The 20,528-nt window shown below is 36.6% G+C and overlaps 1 protein-coding gene across 4 annotated transcripts; it reads right to left on the bottom strand.

Moving 5' to 3' along the window:
* Window positions 1-780: 780 nt before the first annotated feature.
* Window positions 781-19,110, bottom strand: ndel1a (nudE neurodevelopment protein 1-like 1a). Of its 4 annotated transcripts, none has more exons than XM_037754658.1 (10): window positions 18,960-19,110; window positions 16,844-16,940; window positions 12,614-12,767; window positions 8,272-8,420; window positions 7,098-7,234; window positions 6,723-6,896; window positions 5,654-5,748; window positions 5,368-5,513; window positions 5,111-5,148; window positions 781-2,676 (listed from the first exon to the last, which is right to left on the bottom strand). In XM_037754658.1, exons 1-10 carry the CDS (start codon window positions 19,078-19,080, stop codon window positions 2,666-2,668), a joined length of 1,122 nt encoding a protein of 373 aa, XP_037610586.1. In that variant the 5' UTR covers window positions 19,081-19,110; the 3' UTR covers window positions 781-2,665. The 4 variants fall into 4 exon arrangements, with proteins under 4 accessions (XP_037610586.1, XP_037610587.1, XP_037610585.1 ...); XM_037754659.1 differs by having other exon boundaries at window positions 5,111-5,145; XM_037754657.1 differs by lacking the exon at window positions 5,111-5,148.
* Window positions 19,111-20,528: the final 1,418 nt, after the last annotated feature.

The following is a 20,528-nucleotide window of genomic DNA, read 5'->3' as shown; positions in this document are numbered from 1 at the left end:
TAATGCATGTTGTTTTATTGCATGTTGTGTTATTGCATGTTGTGTTAATGCATGTTGTTTTATTGCATGTTGTGTTAATGCATGTTGTGTTAATGCATGTTGTGTTAATGCATGTTGTTTTATTGCATGTTGTGTTAATGCATGTTGTTTTATTGCATGTTGGGTTATTGCATGTTGTGTTAATGCATGTTGTTTTATTGCATGTTGTGTTAATGCATGTTGTTTTATTGCATGTTGTGTTATTGCATGTTGTGTTAATGCATGTTGTTTTATTGCATGTTGTGTTAATGCATGTTGTGTTATTGCATGTTGTGTTAATGCATGTTGTGTTAATGCATGTTGTGTTATTGCATGTTGTGTTATTGCATGTTGTGTTAATGCATGTTGTGTTAATGCATGTTGTGTTATTGCATGTTGTGTTATTGCATGTTGTGTTGGGTTTCAAATGATTGAAAGGATTGATTGATTATTAAAATAGCTCTAGATTAATTTTCTGTTTATCAAGTCAACAGAAAAGCCTTTAAAAATTTGTGTATTGATTTAAATTGTAGCAAGGGAAATACTTTTTATCTATCTATAATATTTGGTATTTCCGCTTGAAAAATATCAGTTAATCAGTTAAATAGTTGCTGATCTACTGTTGATTGACTAATTTGTTTCAGCTCCAGTACATACGTATATCTTTAAACTTCAAAGTTTAAAAGGGCATACATGTAGCTGTGTTTACACCAATCAATACTGCCTAATAATAATGCGTCCTCCTGTTCCTCTCTGCAGGCACCGGTTCTTTGAGGATGTGGAGGAGCTCAGGGCTCAGGAGCGAGAACGCAACGAAGCCAAGAGGATGGAGGTCCTGGAGAGGAGGATGAGGCAGATCGAGGAGGCCAAGAAGAAGAGAGGAGACAGCAGCTGAACTATTACTGACCTCACTGTTGTACTACACTATTCTTCAGACTCTACAGATGTGGACTCTACATGAATATCCTCCTGTACACAGCCTGAAGACATCTGTACTGGAGACATCTGTACTGAAGACATCTGTACTGGAGACATCCGTCTGTCGTGCAAGAAGCCAAATTGTTTGTGTTTTGATAAATGAAGCATCGGTGGATGATTGTTGGATAATTCACACACATGAACGGGAAATGTTATCTTCTATTTTGTGTCTGTTTTGAGACATAATTAAAAGAAATGCTTAATATCAGCTCCTTTTTCTTGTATTTACATTTTAGCCCACCAGGGCGCAGCGTTGACTACTTAACTTAAAGGGCAAATGGTGCAAGTCTTAGCTCGATACTGAAAATAGAGCTCCAACTGAGAGTTATTTTCATCATCGATTTATCAGCTCATTATTTTCTCGATTACTCGTAAAAGAATGAAAAACGTCTGTGACGTCTTCAAATTGCTTCTTTTGTCCAACCAGCTAACTGAAACTCAAAGAAATTCTATTTAATTCAATCATATAAAAACAAAGAAAAACAACAAATATCCACATTTGAGAAGCTGGAACCAGAGAATGATCAAGTTTTTGCACGAAAAATAACAAACAATTAATCACTTTCATAATAGTTCAATTGTTGTAGCTCTAACTGAAAATAATTTCTAATTTCCTCCACAGTAAGAACGGATTGAAACATTACAAACATAACAGATGAAGTATAATAACACCTTTTATTAAAACATGCTGTAAAAGAAATAAATTAAACCCACAAACTAAAACAAACAGGCAATATTGCACTTGAATGAAAAAATAAAAAAAGTGAGTTCACACGAAGTCACAAAGTGCTTCACTCGTGGACAGAACTTAAAAAACGTGTTGTGTAATAAATCAAAGCCTTTAAAAAGCAGGATAAAACAGTTTGACTACAGAAGACAAGGATGCTGGTTAACTGGTCTGAACACGACAGCGCCGCTTCAATGGCTGCCTATAAATAACGATCAATATGACCAATACTGTACACATCATGTCACATAGCTCAGAGGATAGATGGTGTGTTTGACTCACTACAAGGACACAAAGACTCTCCTTCCCTTCTTTTAAAAACAGCGTCAAAGCCAATAAAAACAGGTCACAAGATAACAGTTAAAATCACAGATAATGCTGGAAACATTAACCTGTGAGGCTCACATGTTGGATATTTGGAAAACATCAATAATTGATGGAGGCCATCTGCACTTGTGCCAACCCATTAAACTGGTTATTTACTGTACCATAGAGTGTGCACTTAACTCGACTTAATTGAATTTATTGCTAGTCAAAGTAGTGAAAAAAGCTGTTAAATAATAAAAAAAAACAACATTTGAATTGCATAATATTTCCCTTTTTAGATGATATGGTGCACACATTTCACAAATCAGGGTGAGAGATCCTCGAGGAATTGTTAAATATGTGAAGAGTAGATCTTTGTACAAGCCAGTGAGCAAACAGCAGATACAGAAACACATGAGATATACAGACAGGGACCCGGAGTTACAGCGTATCGGGTCAGAACAACAGAGAGGGCCCCGGGATAACAGTACATCAATAAAGTTTTACAGTATTTGTCTGAGGCCTTCTCTTTGACGGGTGCGTTGGGTTTACGTCACACAGCGAGGGGCACTAAGCCCGGGGAGGAGGCAGCAGGCGGGGCCGTGATGGCTGCCAGGGGGCCGGCTTTCAGTCCGTTTATCGGCCGGCTGCAAGAAAGTTACAAGAGTCACATTAGAACAGGAAACTCTCAGAAAGAACCAAAGAGTGCTGTGGCACAAATGAACCCATTACCAGCCACTGACATACTAATATAATGTATTGATTAATTGAAAGCAGCAATGATGAAACAAGCTGATAAGTATGGAAGCCCATTTCTGCCAGAAAAAGTTAGGAAAGACAAAAGTAAAAATACTCACGGTAAGTCAAAATTATGAGATACATTTTACACAAAACTAAAAAAGTGTCTAGCTTCGATAATGAACCATCAAGCTAACTAGCCGTCAGACTAAGAAGTTTCAGTTACTCTTACAATTAAACAAACATAAACTTTAGTTAAAAAGTGCATCTTTGATACTTAAAGGAACAGTGTGTAGGATCTGGCGGTATCTGGCGGTGAGGTTGCAGATTGCAACCAACTGAAACTTCTACCGTGTGCCAAGCGTGTTGGAGAGCTACGGTGGCCGACGTGAAAACGTGAATGTCTCTCTCTAGAGTAGTGTTGGTTTGTCCGTTCTGGGCTACTGTAGAACATAGAGGACTCCGTGAAGAGGACCCGCTCCCTGTAGATGTAGATATAAACGGCTCATTCTAAGCTAACGAAAACGCAACGATTCTTAGTTTCAGGTGATTATACACTAATGAAAATATAGTTATGAACATTATATTACATTTCTTCTAATAGTTCCCCTAAAATGTTACACACTGTACCTTTAAGATATGATGATTTTTGTTATTAACATTTTCTGTTCAACAATTTTCTGGTACTTTAAAAAAAGCAAAACTTAAATATAATGACTGGGGAATTACCAACATCTATGATCATCTATTTTTCCCATTTTCCTGGCAGAATTGGACTTCCATAGTTTAGAGACGGAGATTGGAAATTAAAGGAAAAACTGCTCATATTGTCAGATAAACTCTTCTTCCTCCTCATCATCATCATCACCTCATACACAGAGGACGCTGCAGCTACCAGACAGACAGATGGAGGTGACGTGGTTTAAACAAAGTTATGCGTTTGTTGCTAAAAATGGAACTTGAAAGCAGAAAGCGGGAAGGAAGTTGCAGAGTTAGTTAACCTGACCAACTGGTTAAACTGGTTTCTTCTCTAGGTCAGAGTCCAACTATGACCAGTATCCGTCTTGTTTGGTTTAGACCTGAGTCACGACTCTGGAAAATACCGTTCAGACGAAGAATGTAAGATAACGAATTCTCAAGCTAGGGCGGGTATGAAAACTTTCTGATAGCAGTGTCAACACAACACATTGTCCTCTTTTGATACCATACCATCAGGGAAGATAAACATTTTCTTTGTATGACTCATAAAAATATGCTAAACTTCTAAATTAATCAGTGATAAAAAAAAAAAATGTTGCTTTATTAAAATATAGAAACGTCTGATCAATAAATACATCCGTACTCAAAAAGTATAAAAAGGTTCAACACTCTATTTGCTCTATTATTACAGTCAGTGAGACAGATCTGCCTGAAGGTGAACATAACAAACATCCTGCTCTGAAACCAGAAGGACAACGACCTTGTTGTGAGTACATCTGAATATTCAGACTCTGCCTCAACAGCAGAAACACTCGACACCGTCACACTGCTCTCTGCTCTCTCCACCAGCCTCACACTCACAGTAACTGCTGTCAACACCAGCAGAGTGACGCAGCAGAAAAAGTGGACAGAACGAAATACGATTGACTTTTAAAGGTTAAGTCATGAAAGTTAAATATAACCTTTTCGGTCGTCTAAAAATGTCTTATTCATTATTGTTCGGTTGTACTTAGCTCCTTCTTCTCGTGTCACTTCTGGTTCCAAAAAAACAACATAGCGACGGACAAAATGCTGAACTCGAGGCTTCAAAACCGTAGTGTACAAACCAATGGGTGACATCACGGTGACTACGTCCACTTCTTATACACAGTCTATGGTAGAAACCAATGGGCTTTGGAGCTGAGAGCCACAGACAGGGTACGGAAGTCATAAAGTGTCGAGATTAACACCAACACACTGTTGGTTTTGGTCTTTTTATGGGATTTGTTAACTTTTTTTGTTGGCTTCTGTCGGTAAATTAAATTTCTGTCATCAAGTTTCTCTTCTTTGGGGCTTCTGATAAACGTTCCCGACTTCTGTTTGTTTTAAAATTCGCTTTGTTAATTAGAATTAATGGTTAGATTTAGGACCATAACTAAAAATGAACAACTCACACTAGTAGGAAAATATCTATTAGGTCAGCTCAGCGTTAAAAAGACAGCATGAAACCACCACCACCCTTGAACCGTTAGTAGCTGGGACGTCATCTAGCCCACAGTCAAGGTTATTTCTATGAGCTCTACGTGAGGAAAGAGGCTTGTTAAAATCAGCAGCATGCATGAATATGCCCCGACACACTCGGGTAACAGGAGGAGCTGCTATTACCCAGAATCAATGCAGGAAATGTGACCATCTCTGTCCTGCTGGGAAGAAAACGCACACAGGTCTCAGATTCTCCTGCTGAGTCATCCACCACATCAAACATCACATTACCTTCAATACCATTATAACACACCCCGAGGCATCCCGTAAACACATCAGACTGGTGACATAACACCGGGACATTCTTGGCATCAATCACTAATAATTACTAAGAGATGAAAGACGTTTCAAAAAGGCAGGTGGTTTTTGGTTTCACTCACGCTTTGTCAAAATATGATGAGTGGAGTGATTGCGAGTAGTTGGCGGTGTTTGCGTTGAGCGCGTTGCTGTTGTCGAGAGCATACGCCTTCCTCGCTTTCTGGTCCTTGGCAAAGTTCCTGCAAGCGGCGAGCTTTGACTCCAGAGCCTGTGGTCGAGACACAAACATAAACATACAAAACAATGATGGAGAGACGGGGACTTTCTGCATCACACTTGTGATGTAACGGAAGAGAAAGTGGAAAGTCCTGAAACCTGGAAAACAGGAAGTCAGACGGAGGGACTCACCCCGACTTTCCGGAGTAAATCACTGACGATGTTGAGGGCCGATATTCTGGCAGAAGGAGTCAACGGAGAGTTGCTGCCAAAACCGTTTGATAGAACTGTACAGGAGAGAGTAAAGAGTAGTTATTATTTTGTTAAATATACAACTCATTGACTCATTTACTACTCTCTATTTAATAAACAGTCAGTAGATTACTCTATAGTTGGCAGTAAAATGACATTTCGAACATTTACTGTGTGAACTACTGATAGATGTAGCGTCACACAACTGTAATCTTCATATCTTTAAAATGTGACACATTCAAATTAAATGGTGGACAGTAAATATAATGAACTGCATAGTAAATAGAAAGTCTTTAGGCACAGTCTGTCGGGGAATAGGTACAGAAAATAAGAAAATAAAATCTCTATAAGCAAGGCTTTGCACCAAAACTAGCTACTTTCAATTGCAGATAAACAGAAACACTACAAAACATAATATTATTAGTGCAAGTGATGCCCATATTCACCATCCGATCAAACACCCAACCCAACAAAACGCGATCAAACAAGCATATGCACATAGTTTCCTTGACTTTTAATTGATTTGAAGGCTATCTTACTTGCCTGAAACCACCAATAAGACAAAACAAATCATTGCATTCATATATCCAGTATATCTTAGATGCCTCCACTCTTATGGAGTTTCTAATATGTCTAAAGATGGCATTGTTATACTGGAGTGTATCTAGGAATTATATTGAGGATTTAAAATATTTGACGATAAATCTTTGGTCAAATCTTTGGTTTATATTCATAAGTAACATGAATTGTTTTCCCAATACTCAAAGACATGAATAATTTAAAGAGGAAACAAATATGCATTCAACCATGAGTAGGATGTGGCATTAACAAATTGTATTCCAGGCACTTCAGTGAATAATTAAACCTGCAGGAACAGATTTCTTGGGGGTTACTTGGGGAACAAGTTGTAAACACAGTTGTTTTAGTAAAGAACTGCTCATCCGTCTGTATTTACGTGCATGACGAGAGGGGAAATAAAAGCACTAGAGGGCAGACAGGCTGCAGCTACCTGTTGGGTTGGCGAAGGCGTTGTCCAGATCTTTGCTCAGCGGGGTGGCGGGGAGAGAGAGGGACGCCTGAACAGCAGTGTCCATCTTCTCGCCGTCCTGCGTGGGCGAACTGGGAGCGGACATCCTGGTCACATCGGAGTGCCTCTCTCGTACGGCCAGCTCCTGCCGCAAGTCTACAAATAATAAATAAATAAATAAATAAATAAATAAATGAACATGTTGTACCTCTTCCTGGTGATCAGCTGAAGACACAAACCAAAGAAACTAGTCTGTGTGAGAGCTGATATTTTAATCGAGGGCAGCAGCCTTATGTTAATGAGCTGCAGGGAGTGATGGACAGCGTAGCTCATTAGTAAAATCGAATCAATAATCACCTCTGGCTTCGTCCTTTAATCTCTGCACAGAAACCAGAAGACACTCCTTCTCATCCAGCTCGCTCTCCAGGAAGGCGTTCCTCTCGATGGCCTGGTTCAGACGCTGCTCGAAGGTCTCCAGAGACTCGATGGTCGCCCTGAGAAACAAAGTTAAAGAGGAAGCCAAGAGATTGACGTTTCATTAATTAAATATCCTCTGGGGGGGGGGGGGGGGGGCTGCCTTCCTATCTACTTAATAATGATTATTCAACTACGAGTAAAGGATCAATATCTGCAGCACTGATTTTAATCCAATTCAAGGAAAGTAATCAATTGAATTTGACCCATTTGCTGATTATAACAAAGACTTAGAATTACTATTTTCCATATGGAGGAAAAACACATTTGCATCCGGTTAAATGATAATTTTGGTCACAAAAGTGTCTGTCCTATATTATCCTTATAATAAAAAAGAAATCTTTATTTAGTGACACATTAAAAAATAGTTTTTATATAGCATACATACTTTCTTTCCATCTTGTTGTTCTTAATTTCAGTCATTGTTGTTTGTCTATCTTTTTAAATTTTATTATGTGTTTTATCCATTAAAAGTTTATCCAGGGGACAAGAACTGCAAATTAGCTACAGCTAGAAGTCCTATACACAGTGCATCAGTTGCATTTTATTTAAAATGTTTAAAATGTATCGTCCCTCTTAAATAAATGAATAAAACAAAAATTAAAATTAAAAAATAGATAAATAAATAAAAAGATAGAAAAATAAATAAATAAATTAATATTTTCTATCCTATATTTTACTTATAATAAAAATAAATAAATCTTTATTAAGTGACTCATAAAAATGAGCTTTTAAATAGCGTACATACATTTTCTTTCCATCTTATTGTTCTTAATTGTTGTTATCGGTCATTGTTTCAATTACTGTTTGTAGTGGTTGATGGTCTGTTTTGTTTTTATTTTTATTTTATTTTTATTTTATTATGGGTTTCATCCCTTAAAAAAGCTGATCCAGGGACAAGGACTGCAAATCAATATCTGCAGCATTAATTTAAATCCAATTTAAGGGAATTAATCAATTGAATTTGACTCATTTGCTAATTGCAACATTACAAATTTCCATATAGATTGTGTATTGATGTATTTTATTTTGTTGAGCATTAAGAGCCCGTTCAGACCTTTTGGCTCTCTCCAGGTCGTCGTTGGACTGTTCGAGCTCTCGGACGTATTTGTGGAGCTGCTCCTTGATGCTGCGTGTTTGTCCGAGGTCGTCCTCCAGCATGGAGATCTGCTTGTAGCTCTGAGCGTACTGATGCTCAAACCTCTCCTGAAGAAGAGGAGGAGGAAGGGGATGAGATGAAGACAGACAGAAACATTATTGATCACGTGTTTAATCTGGGACACGCTTCATATCAGGACATGAGTTAACAACTCCCGACGCACACCGCCTACATGTTTTCATCCATTTTTCAGAGCTCCCCTCATTTTGCTCCTCTGCACAGTGAGGCAGCGGATGTGAAGTGTGACCTATATTATCCACCAGCTCCGAGACAATCAGCTCAATAAGTCTGTCTGACCTATATCTGCTGCTACTGTGGCGTCTGACTCTGCTGCTGCCACGCAGCCCTCTTTTAACTCCTAGTCTCATTCAGCACATCCCGTTAACACAACAGGAAAAATATATATAACAGTTTAGGTGTTTTATGATGTGAAGTGATGTTTGTACGGTGGCCTTGAGGTGCAAAACACAAACAACATTTAACAACATTATTTGTTGATTTATTTTGTGAAATGTTGTCGTCTTTTCTGAAATGGGTCTTTTGAAATATTGTGTTTTCTAAAAGGTTGTGATTTCTAAAATCTTATAGAGGGGCGAAGTCCCGCTCCTTCCGAATCTGAATCACACATATGATGTTTGTCAATTTCAAAATAATTTTGCAAGTCAAGAAAGTCTCAGTTTGTTGTAAAACTGTTGAAGTATCAGACTGTGAAAATACATTATTAGAAATACGACACACCGGGACTTCGCCTCTCTATTGCATTTTTAAAAATGTCACTGTTTCCTAAAATGCTAGAATGACTTATTTTCAGATATTTTTCAGATATTTTTTTTCAGACTTTTTTTCAGACTTTTTTTGTCCGACATTTTTCCAGATCTTTTTTATCAGACTTTTTTTTCGGATATTTTTTCAGACATTTTTCAGATCTTTTTTTTTTGGGGAATTTTTTTCAGACTTTTTTTAGGACATTTTTTTCAGATCTTTTTTTGGGGAATTTTTTTCAGACTTTTTTTTCGGACATTTTTTTTAGATCTTTTTTTCAGACATTTTTCAGATCTTTTTTTTCAGACTTTTTTTCGGATATTTTTTCAGACATTTTTCAGATCTTTTTTTTCGGACATTTTTTTCAGATCTTTTTTTTCGGAATTTTATTCAGACTTTTTTTTCGGACATTTTTTTTAGATCTTTTTTTCAGACATTTTTCAGATCTTTTTTTTCAGACATTTTTTAGATCTTTTTTTCGGGAAATTTTTTTCAGACTTTTTTTTCAGATCTTTTTTTCTGAATTTTTTTCAGACTTTTTTTTCAGACATTTTTCAGATCTTTTTTTTCACATTTTGTTTTGTCCGACATTTTTCAGATCTTTTTTTTCAGACTTTTTTCAGACATTTTTTTCGGACATTTTTTTCAGATCTTTTTTTTCCAGACATTTTTCAGATCATTTTTTTCGGACATTTTTTCAAACTTTTTTTTCAGACATTTTTCAGATCTTTTTTTTCAGACTTTTTTTTCGGACATTTTTTTTAGATCTTTTTTTCAGACATTTTTCAAATCTTTTTTTTCGGGAAATTTTTTTCAGACTTTTTTCAGATCTTTTTTTTCAGACATTTTTCAGATCTTTTTTTTCAGACTTTTTTTTCGGACATTTTTTTCAGATCTTTTTTTTCAGATATTTTTTTTCAGACTTTTTTCGGATATTTTTTCAGACATTTTTTAGATCTTTTTTTCGGGAAATTTTTTTCAGACTTTTTTTTCAGATCTTTTTTTCTGAATTTTTTTCAGACTTTTTTTTCAGACATTTTTCAGATCTTTTTTTTCACATTTTGTTTTGTCCGACATTTTTCAGATCTTTTTTTCAGACTTTTTTTTCGGACATTTTTTTCAGATCTTTTTTTTCGGAATTTTTTTCAGATCTTTTTTTTCGGAATTTTATTCAGACTTTTTTTTCGGACATTTTTTTTAGATCTTTTTTTCAGACATTTTTCAGATCTTTTTTTTCAGATCTTTTTTTTCGGGACATTTTTTTCAGACTTTTTTCAGATATTTTTTTTCAGACATTTTTCAGATATTTTTTTTCAGACTTTTTTCAGATATTTTTTTTCAGACTTTTTTTGTCCGACATTTTTCAGATCATTTTTTTCGGACATTGTTTCAAACTTTTTTTTCAGACATTTTTCAGATCTTTTTTTTCACATTTTGTTTTGTCCGACATTTTTCAGATCTTTTTTTTCAGACTTTTTTTTTGGACATTTTTCAGATCTTTTTTTTCAGATATTTTTTTTCAGATATTTTTTTTCAGACTTTTTTTGTCTGACATTTTTCAGATCATTTTTTTCGGACATTGTTTCAACCTTTTTTTTCAGATATTTTTTTTCACATTTTGTTTTGTCCGACATTTTTCAGATCTTTTTTTTCAGACTTTTTTTTCGGACATTTTTTTCAGATCTTTTTTTTCGGGAACCTTTTTTAAGACTTTTTTTTCAGATCTTTTTTTTCGGAATTTTTGTCAGACATTTTTCAGATCTTTTTTTTCACATTTTGTTTTGTCAGACATTTTTCAGATCTTTTTTTTCAGACCTTTTTTTCAGAAATTTTTCAGATCTTTTTTTCAGATCTTTTTTTTCGGGACATTTTTTTCAGATCTTTTTTTTCGGAATTTTATTCAGACTTTTTTCAGACTTTTTTTCAGATCTTTTTTTTCAGAATGTTTTTGTCCGACATTTTTCAGATCTTTTTTTTCTCAGACTTTTTTTTGGATATTTTTTCAGACATTTTTCAGATCTTTTTTTTCAGACATTTTTCAGATCTTTTTTTTCAGACATTTTTCAGATCTTTTTTAGATCTTTTTTTTCAGACATTTTTCGGATCATTTTTTTCAGACATTTTTTTCAGACATTTTTCAGACTTTTTTTCAGAAATTTTTCAGATCTTTTTTTTCTGACATTTTTTTAGATTTTTTTTTTCAGACTTTCTTTAAAGACATTTTTCAGCGTTTTACAACATAAAACAGAAAACCTTCTCCTCGTTGTGTTTTTTTTTTTTTTTTTCTTTTCATCTTTTTTGAAAATGTGTTTGTGTCTGTATTGAAGACTGAAGTCATCATTAGGTGAAACTACATTAACTGAGCCAACAGTGTTGTATCATGAAGATCAAAATCATACTCCCGAAAAGCAAACAGTTCAATGTTGCTGTAAAAACTACCACTGTTGGGTTTTTCTCCCACAAACAAAGCCAAGTATCCACCTGATGTGTGGAACCTAAAACCTGTCAGACACTTTGGCACAAACATCTCATCCCTGCTGGAAACACAGACACATTAACGGGCCTCCTGTTGTTCTGCAATTATGGAGCGAGAATAAGACTGAGAGACACAACCTGATGCATTATGTATGAGAGTCATGCAGATCAGCTGCCGCAGTAGTGCTGATATTAGAAAGAAAGACGTACATCAGCACCTTCCTGAGGTGAGGCTAACATTTAGATTACATATGGATTCACAGACTCCAGAACTATACTCCTCACCGAGGCCAATAAACGCCGTCATACCGGTCTGAGGCCTCCAACTAGAACTTTATTTTGTTGTGCATGGGGACGAGGTTTGATCTTAATATTCCTCTGATGTATATATCCAGAAAGGCAAAGCTGCAGGTCCACAAGGAAAAATGAATAAGTGCTGAGTGCGTCCAGGAGGAGCAGCAGCTGTTACAGCATGACTTCACGTCTCCTCCCCAGAGAACGCACTCAAGGACGAGTCGTCATATAAGGAAAAAAAACCCATCAAATATTAATTTCAAGGGTAAATATGGAGACGAGCCAGTTATACTTGCTTGGTTCAGAGCTTACAGTACAGCGAGGTACATAATATAATAAATATATCATGTTAATTAATGAGTTTTAGGAGGTGTTGGTACAGCAGGTAGATTTTCTTAACTCATGACTGCAGGCTGGCTGCCCTGTTTCCAGTCTTTCTGCTAAGCTAAACTAACCTGCTGCTGGCTGTAGCTTCATATTTACTGCACACACATCTCATTAAACTCCTGGCAAGCAAGCAAATAAGTGTATTTCCCAAAATGTAGAACTACTCCTCTAAGATTAAACACCACAGATCTGGAAGCAGGTTGCAGCAGCTCTTTGTGTTAGTCACCTATTACAGCAATGTCTTCATCAGCACTACAAGACGTCAACCTGAGATGATAAGAGTCTATTGATCATTTCATTATCATCTTCCTCCTGCAGTTACCTTGATTGTTTCCACTTCGTTCTTGAGTCTGTTGTTCTCAGACTGCAGGTCCTTCATGCGGTGCTCGGCCTGGCCCAGCTGGGCCTCCAGCTCGGCCTCCAGCTCCCGGCTCCCCTCCTGGAACTCCAGCAGCTCCTCACGGGCCTCCTGGCAGCTGGAGGAGGAGAAGCCATCAGACAACAAGTCGAGACAGAAAGAGGTCGGCGTGCATTCATCAGCACGCTCCCCATTTATATTTATCTTTATTTCATCTTCATGTGGAGCTCTGACCCAGATACTAGTCTGCCAACTCAAACCTGATATTCTGTCACCTACAGAGACGGAGAGGAATCCCTCTTCTCTTCATGAGGTTTCTCCCATTTTTTACCCTGTTTAAGGTTTTTTTTGGGGAGTTTTTCCTGATCTGAAGCGAGGGTCATAAAAGGACAGAGGGTGTTGTATGCTGGACAGATTGATTAAAGCCCATGAGGCAAATTTGTGATTTGTGATATCGGGCTACACCAGGAGTCAACAGCCTTTACTATCAAAAGACAACAACAAACATACGTTTCTGTGCATTCAGCTCGACTGATCTCTGACATTTCATTCAGAACAACCAACACAGGTCACGTGATCACTGAAACAGCTTTACCACAAAGTGCTGGTTACATAAGAGTCTGTGGATACGGCCACGGACGAACACACACAGACCAAGTCTAAAAATGGTAACCATCATGCGGGTGAAAGAGCTGGAGGTGGCAGAGAGCCAGAAAACCCATTTACTGTCCCACCACTGTGGAAATACTCAGCCTCCTCGCTGAGAGCTGCTTAGTAAAGGTCTGGCTGCGACTAATTCGTCTTCACAGTTATTCAAAATACTCCGCTGCATCTGTATAGCTAGTATGAGGGAATCCTCAGCAAGCAGAGGAACATTTCACAAGATGTAAATGCTTATTTAACACTCTTAAATTTGACTTTTCTCTCCAATTTTGAGGTAAATAAATGCTCAAGGCTTTTAAATCAGTTCTAGTTCTTTGGGGTTCTTATGGTTTATAAAACGTATTGACTGCAGTTAAAGTCTTAAAGGTGCAGTGTGAAAGCGTTCGTCCAATCAGGTGTCTAGTGGCAGCCCATCAAGCGTCCCAATGCTGGGAAGCGAAGCGATCCCTCGAGATAAAAAACGTCCCTGTGGACTCGTCCCATTAGAGGCCATCCTTACCATAATAAAGGGGTTGTACACATGCCACGTCTAAAAATGCGAGAAAAACACCAGCTGGGCCGCATTTTTTCCTTTCCAATGTTCTTGGGAGGTTGCGATCCTGTCGCGGCTGCCGTTACCAAGCAACCAAAACCTGCATGCTGCAATGACGATGATGATGAGGTTGCAGTAATTTAGCAGTAAAAGCCACACTGACCAAACTAAACACAATCAAAACTAAGATGAATGGATTTCCAGACGTGACGTTCTTGGACGGAAAGAGTGAAGCCAGTAAAATAGTCCGTGGGACAGATTCAGCTCTCGGTAGCCCTGAAGTCAAATTATTAACTTAACCTCCAAATATTCACCGTAGACTGATATTTACAGAAGGGAGAAAAAAGATATCTGCCGGCTGTGATTGGTTGTTCATCGTCACATGACATGCACTGCCGCGTTACAAAAGTTTAACTACTTATACCCTTGCGCGCTGCGACGGCGTTGCTCTCACGTTTGAGCGCGCCTTGCCGTGCGTCTACATTGACAACAGTGGATTTGAGCGTGTAAAAGACGCGGCATGTGTACGACCCCTAACACTACTTCAGGAGCGATACGATGGTTTTAAGCTCTGCAGCTCACGTTACCGCAGTTTCATAAGCGTGTCGGAGAACTACGGTGGCCTTCAGGTAACGTAATAATGCGGAAAAGGCTTTCTCTAGAGCCAGAGTTTGGTTTGTCCGTTCTGGGCTACTGTAGAAACATGGAGGACTCCGTGAAGAGGACCCGCTCCCTATGTAGATATGAAGGGTTCATTCTAAGCTAACGAAAACATAACAATTCTTATTATCAGGTGATTATACACTAATGAAAACATAGTTAAGAATATTATATTCAATTTCTGCAACTAGATCCCCCGAATTGTTGCACACTGTTCCTTTAAAAAGGGAATCCTACTAAACAAGAAAAGCTCAAAAGCTCCAAAACAGCTCTTAAATGGACCTTGAAGAGGTCAGCTGCTGTTTGAAAGGTCAAAAAGGAACTTTGCTTCAATAAAACAAGTTAATATCAACGATGGATTAGGAGAAGAAAACACTTGTATCACATACTGTACGTCTCACACACAAACAGGACGGATGAAGTCTCGACTCTGAAGGAAGCTCATTGTCTACAGACTCTTACATAACGGGGTGTTGGCCTGACTTTGTTTCCTTCACCACAGCCGGGGTGAGATTTCAATCAGTGACGTGTTGTAATGTAAGACTTCATCCTGGGAGCAGCTAATTTTAGCAGCCTTTATCATCGTTAAAATGTTGAGTAACAGCAGAAACAGCAGCTGCATCGTTACATAATAAAGCCATTCAGAAGACGGGAGGACAAAGAGACATGAGAGTCTTTTATGTTTATAATGTGAAACATGAGCCGTCGCTTTGGGACATACAGGAAGAGCTTTCACTGCTTCTCCCACATATATAAAAACAGTCACTGGATATGCCAACGCTGGCTTCTGATTGAAACTGTGAGAATGGATGACTGAAACCTAATGACAAGATAGCAGATCAACCATTCCCGAGGTGGTTTATTCCCACAGACACAAAGACACTGTGCTGTTTCTGTCAGAGCTTGTGATCTAGACGGTAACAATCTGTGATTCAGTTCATAACAAAGATGTTGGACGGGGTTGAGGTCAGAGCTCTGTGCAGACCTGTTAAGATCTTCCACCGTAAACTGATAAACCATGTCTTTATGGAGCCGTCTTTGTGCACGGGGGAGTTGTGATGTCCAAACAGGAAGGGACAAACACAAACTGTCTTTTAATGGGAACAAAGGGGATATCTACGTACAGTATGTTTTGGCTATATTGTGTAGGAGGACATAGACAAGACAATATCTGGTATTTTCTAATGCTGTAAAAGATTTGTTTCGGTCAGCATCATGCTTTTTAAGTAGGTAGTAGTAGTAAAATGAACCTTAAAGGGAGATTTGTCAAGTATTTAATCCTCTTATCAACATTGGAGTGGACAAATATGCTGCTTTATGCAAACGTATGTATATATTTATTATTGGAAAAGAAATTAACAACATAAAACAATGACACATATTGTCCAGAAACCCTCACAGGTACTGCATTTAGCATAAAACAATGTGCTCAAATCATAACATGGCAAACTGCAGCCCAACAGGCAACAACAGCTGTCAGTGTGTCAGTGTGCTGACTTGACTATGACTTGCCCCAAACTGCATGTGATTATCATAAAGTGGGCATGTCTGTAAAGGGGAGACTCGTGGGTACCCATAGAACCTATTTTCATTCACTGATCTGGAGGTCAGAGGTCAAGGGACCCCTTTGAAAATGGACATGACGGTTTATCCTTGCAAAAGTTTTGCGTAAGTTTTGAGCGTTATTTAACCTCCTTACTGGGAAGCTAGCATGACAAGGTTGGTACCGATGGATTAATCTGGTTTTCTAGTTTCATATGATACCAGTATCTTCACTTTAGATTTAAAACGGAGCCCGCTGGACTTTCAGTTGCTTCAGTTTAAAGCTAGTATTTGGCACATCTGCCTGATGGTCCATTAGCTTTCATCTCATGATGATAAAGTTTGCAAACGAGTACAAAAACACATGTTTTGGATGCCTCTGAGTTTGATTTTGGGGATTTTTAGTAGCCTTATATGATGGCTCTGGTGTCACACACACAAGCAAGATAACTGGTGAGGTTTTAGTCTGAAATATCAGAGAGTAAGATGGAAAAAAAATGGACATTGGGGGTTTAAAATAACTAATTATTACATCAGTTAAAGTATAAGGCTGGTCTTACTCTACATGTTTCTTATGGTCGACAAATCCCATGAAAAGACCCAATGTTATTCTTTTTAAATGGTCACAAATATAAAGTAGAGTTTGGCTTCTGCTACTCTGGTTAGTAGAATACATTTGTTGTTGTTTTAGGTCTTTGAATGAGAGTTATTGACACTAAGAAATATATTGAATAACGTCAGCCTGTCACAGTTTAGACAAAAAGAGAAATATCCACAATATAAGCCGGTTTACGTACCCTTCCTTGTACTTGAGGGAAAGAGCCTTCCAGAAGTCAATTTCCTCGTCTTTGGAGGAGAATTTTGGTATTATTTCCGCTTCCATGACAAACAAATCTGGAGAGGAAGGAATAAGAAAACAAGAGTGATTACAACGAGGTAAAAGGTTTAAACGTTTATCACACAGAGCATTGAATCTGTTGAAGTTCTGAAACTATCTCTCACTTATTTGTTATAAAATCAAATCACCGCATCTGGGAATTAATCATCATAAGAGCTCCCTGCAGACTCCCAGAAACCCCGAAGAGTTCACCTCATAGAGAATCACATACTCTGCTCAACAGAGTCTGAACAAAACAGCTGTTTCTATTTGATTAATGGACTTAAATGAGTCTATATACATCTTAGCACACTAGCTTCATTTTAAGTAGGCGTCTGATCAGCCAACATACTAAAGTAATGATTTAAAAAATAAAACCGTTCCCAGGAGGTAACTCTGAGGCCCGGAGCCTCGTTCATCAAGACAAGAATTAAACCCCAGAACACCGAACCAGTTGTGAGCAGATGGGAACACCACCAGACCTCATTGGCAACCTAGAATATTTTAGGAAAATCCGCTTTTGTGTGTTGGTGAATCAACAAGAAAATATACAAAAGAAAAAATACAATAAAAATATTGAAAAAAAAATGCTTAAATTAAGAAAAAGAAAGAGCTCGGCAGGAATGTATATATATATATATACTCCTAAATTTACAAATTTTATCTTTTATTTGTTTAATGTGTTTTTTTTGTTTTATTTTCCATCTTAATGTTTATAATATGCTTTTATGTTCATTTAATTTAATTAATTAAAATATTTTTTATTTCTTTTTATTCTTTATTGTTAAGCACTTTGAGCTGCATTTCTTGTATGAAAGGTGCTATGCTAATAAAGTTGTTTATTATTATTATTATTATTATTTTTATCAAAGCACCAAAGCATCTTGTGGGCAGAAATATTATAGACAAATTTCCATATTTAAAAAAACAAACAATCAAGACCTAAAGTAATATAAAAGCAGCTGGGAGTCACTAAAATACACTTTGTTGAATTTGTGCGTCTCCAAAAACTTCAATAAACCTCAATAAGAGCGATGAGGGAGGTTTAAAAGTTATATTATGAGAAAGATAACACAGAGAAGACAAAGGTTGTCTTTAGTGTCACAATAAAGTGTCACAATAAACACACTTTAAAACCAGTAAAAGATGAGACATTACAAACTGAATACAAACAGAAATCTTAATAACCATAAAGAGTGAATGTCTGCTACAGTCACTGACTTCTACTGTTTGTTGCCCTGCAGAAATCTCATTCTGAATAATTCAGATTATTCATATTATATTCAACCAGCAGCCTGGAGGGAAACTCAAATGTCATTACAGGAGAGGGAAATGCTACACAACCCATTTCTAATAGCCCTGGTATATAAAAAAACACAATTAAATAGTCAGAAAAACATTTTTCTTCTGCATCAGCTTGATGTTAGCTTGTGAATTTATATAATAAAATGAATATATTGTATGATTTAAAAGGTGGTTTAGGTGTAAATTAAAGAAGCTACTGGCATTTTGAGTGGGCTTGATATATAAAATAAACAATTAAAAAGTGAGAAACCATTTTTCTTCATGAAAACTGCATCACCTTGATGTTAGCCTATGAATTTATATAACAAAATGAATATATTACATGATTTAAAAGGTGGTTTAGGTGTAAAATAAGGAAGCTCCTGATTATGTTCCACCAGACTTCACTATAAAATCTTAAAATTTAAGACATGCTGATATTAATTCTAAAGGAGCCCTTGAACACTGATGGTAGCCTAAACTAGGTGATAAATTAAATCAAACAAGATAAGATATTTAAATAAATGCAATTGAAATACTGAATTATGACATAAAACATGAGCAGAAAGATGACACCCAGATGAGGTGATGAGGCTGAAAGCAGAAACATGATGCTGAGCTCAGCTGTCAGATGTGGGTGTGCAAACCAGCAAATAACATAGCAAACGAGCAGCTTCTAGTGGTTCTAGTGTTTTAGTTTTACTGGTTTCCCATTAAACATAACAGACAGTAAATTATAATGCATTTATTACCTGCACATCGCCTCAAACAGAGCTGTTTATCAGTCCATGGTGTCTGCAGGTGAGAGCTGCTGAGGAGCGTCTCCTCTGATGTCTGCTGGACTGGTCTCTGCTGGCTCTTCACAGGGGGCATTTAAAGGTGAATACACCCTAAATATGAATATTATCTCTTCTCATATGTGTGGCTCTAGTTAAATTAAAATGTCAAATATTTAACTATTGTATTTTTATTTACAGCTTGGGGAAAATAAATGTGGATAATCACAATAAAAAGTCGTTAAGTAGTGTTGTGGAAACAAACAGATTTTAGGGTGGATTTTCTCTGTAATCACATGCTATGTTGTGTTCAAGGAGCTTCACTGCTGCACATAAACTGTGCATAATAAATCAGTTATTGTTAAATTAGCACCATCTGCTGGTCATAGACTACAACAATGTTTAGTATCACTGAAATTAATTTCACAATGTCAGACAGTTTCACAAAAAAAAAAAAAAAGCATACACAAAATGTATAAATAAATAAGGTTTTATCATGTTGTTGTGTAAACTAACAGGTGCAATGGATATCTTGTTTCTGTCACCCATGTTTGATATGTTGTACATGTTTCAGCAGAGTAAAAAAATATAAAAAATGAGAAGAGATAGATGAGAGAGATAAAAATAAACAGAGCCCGTTTTCACATAAATAACTAAATACTAAAATTATTATAAATATGAAAATTATAAATAATTTTTTTTTCTGTGTTTTGTACTGTATGTTTGACAAACCCATTATTTATTTTAACTGATCTTAATCAAATCTAATTTTTAAATTAAGAACCACTTATATTTTATATTAATCTGTATTTCTTTTTTTAAAAAGCAAATACTATATTTTGTTGGTTTAACAATGAAGCATGTGGACGGTTAAGACCTACATTAACATTTCTAAAATGTAACATGCCCATATAATAGAAAAAAAATATTTTGAATTAGAGAAGTGAAGTGACCCTGAAATCCCCCCCCCCCAAAAAAAAATCTCTATGATAGGATATGTACAATAATTTGTGCAATACTCTGTTATTAATACAACATTTATACTATACATTTAATGAAATATTCCTATTTAATTATTTATACCATTCTGGCATTTATATTTAACACACTTAATAGAGCCCACTTCTCAGCATTTCATATTTACTTGTTTGCACTGTGGTTATGTTATATATTGCACTTCTTAATGCAAATATTTGTACATATTTCAAATTTTCTATATTCTCATCTTATTTTATTACTTAGTTATATTTCTTTACATATACTGTGTTTATACTATGTACATATTGTAGTATTATGTACATAATTTACATGTAACATACGCCTTTATTTCTATTTTCTTACATTTCTTTGTTTATATAAGAGCAACTGTAACGTCCCAATTTCCCCTCATGGACCAATAAAGTATTTCTGATTCTGTTTCTGATTTTAATGTTTGGATGCCTACAGTTAAAAATGACATGCTGGTGCTTCTGTGTGTGCTTTTATAAGTCTTGAGAGGAAAAGAATAAAGAAATCCTGCGTTTTGAGGCTCTTGTTTGAACACTG

This window comes from Sebastes umbrosus, chromosome 20, assembly GCF_015220745.1.
Source record: "Sebastes umbrosus isolate fSebUmb1 chromosome 20, fSebUmb1.pri, whole genome shotgun sequence".
NCBI classification, from domain to species: Eukaryota; Metazoa; Chordata; class Actinopteri; order Perciformes; family Sebastidae; genus Sebastes; species Sebastes umbrosus.
Note: the sequence above shows the minus strand (reverse complement) of the source record. Positions and strands in the feature narration are given on the sequence as shown.

Excerpts from the sequence above, each read along its gene's own strand:
- ndel1a (XM_037754657.1), bottom strand. The coding sequence starts at position 19,080 with ATGCCCCCTGTGAAGAGCCAGCAGAGACCAGTCCAGCAGACATCAGAG. Across the intron at positions 12,768-16,843 it reads TCCCTCAAGTACAAGGAAGG|CTGCCAGGAGGCCCGTGAGG; the intron begins GTACGTAAACCG and ends CTCCTCCTCCAG. Across the intron at positions 6,897-7,097 it reads ATTAAAGGACGAAGCCAGAG|ACTTGCGGCAGGAGCTGGCC; the intron begins GTGATTATTGAT and ends TATTATTTGTAG.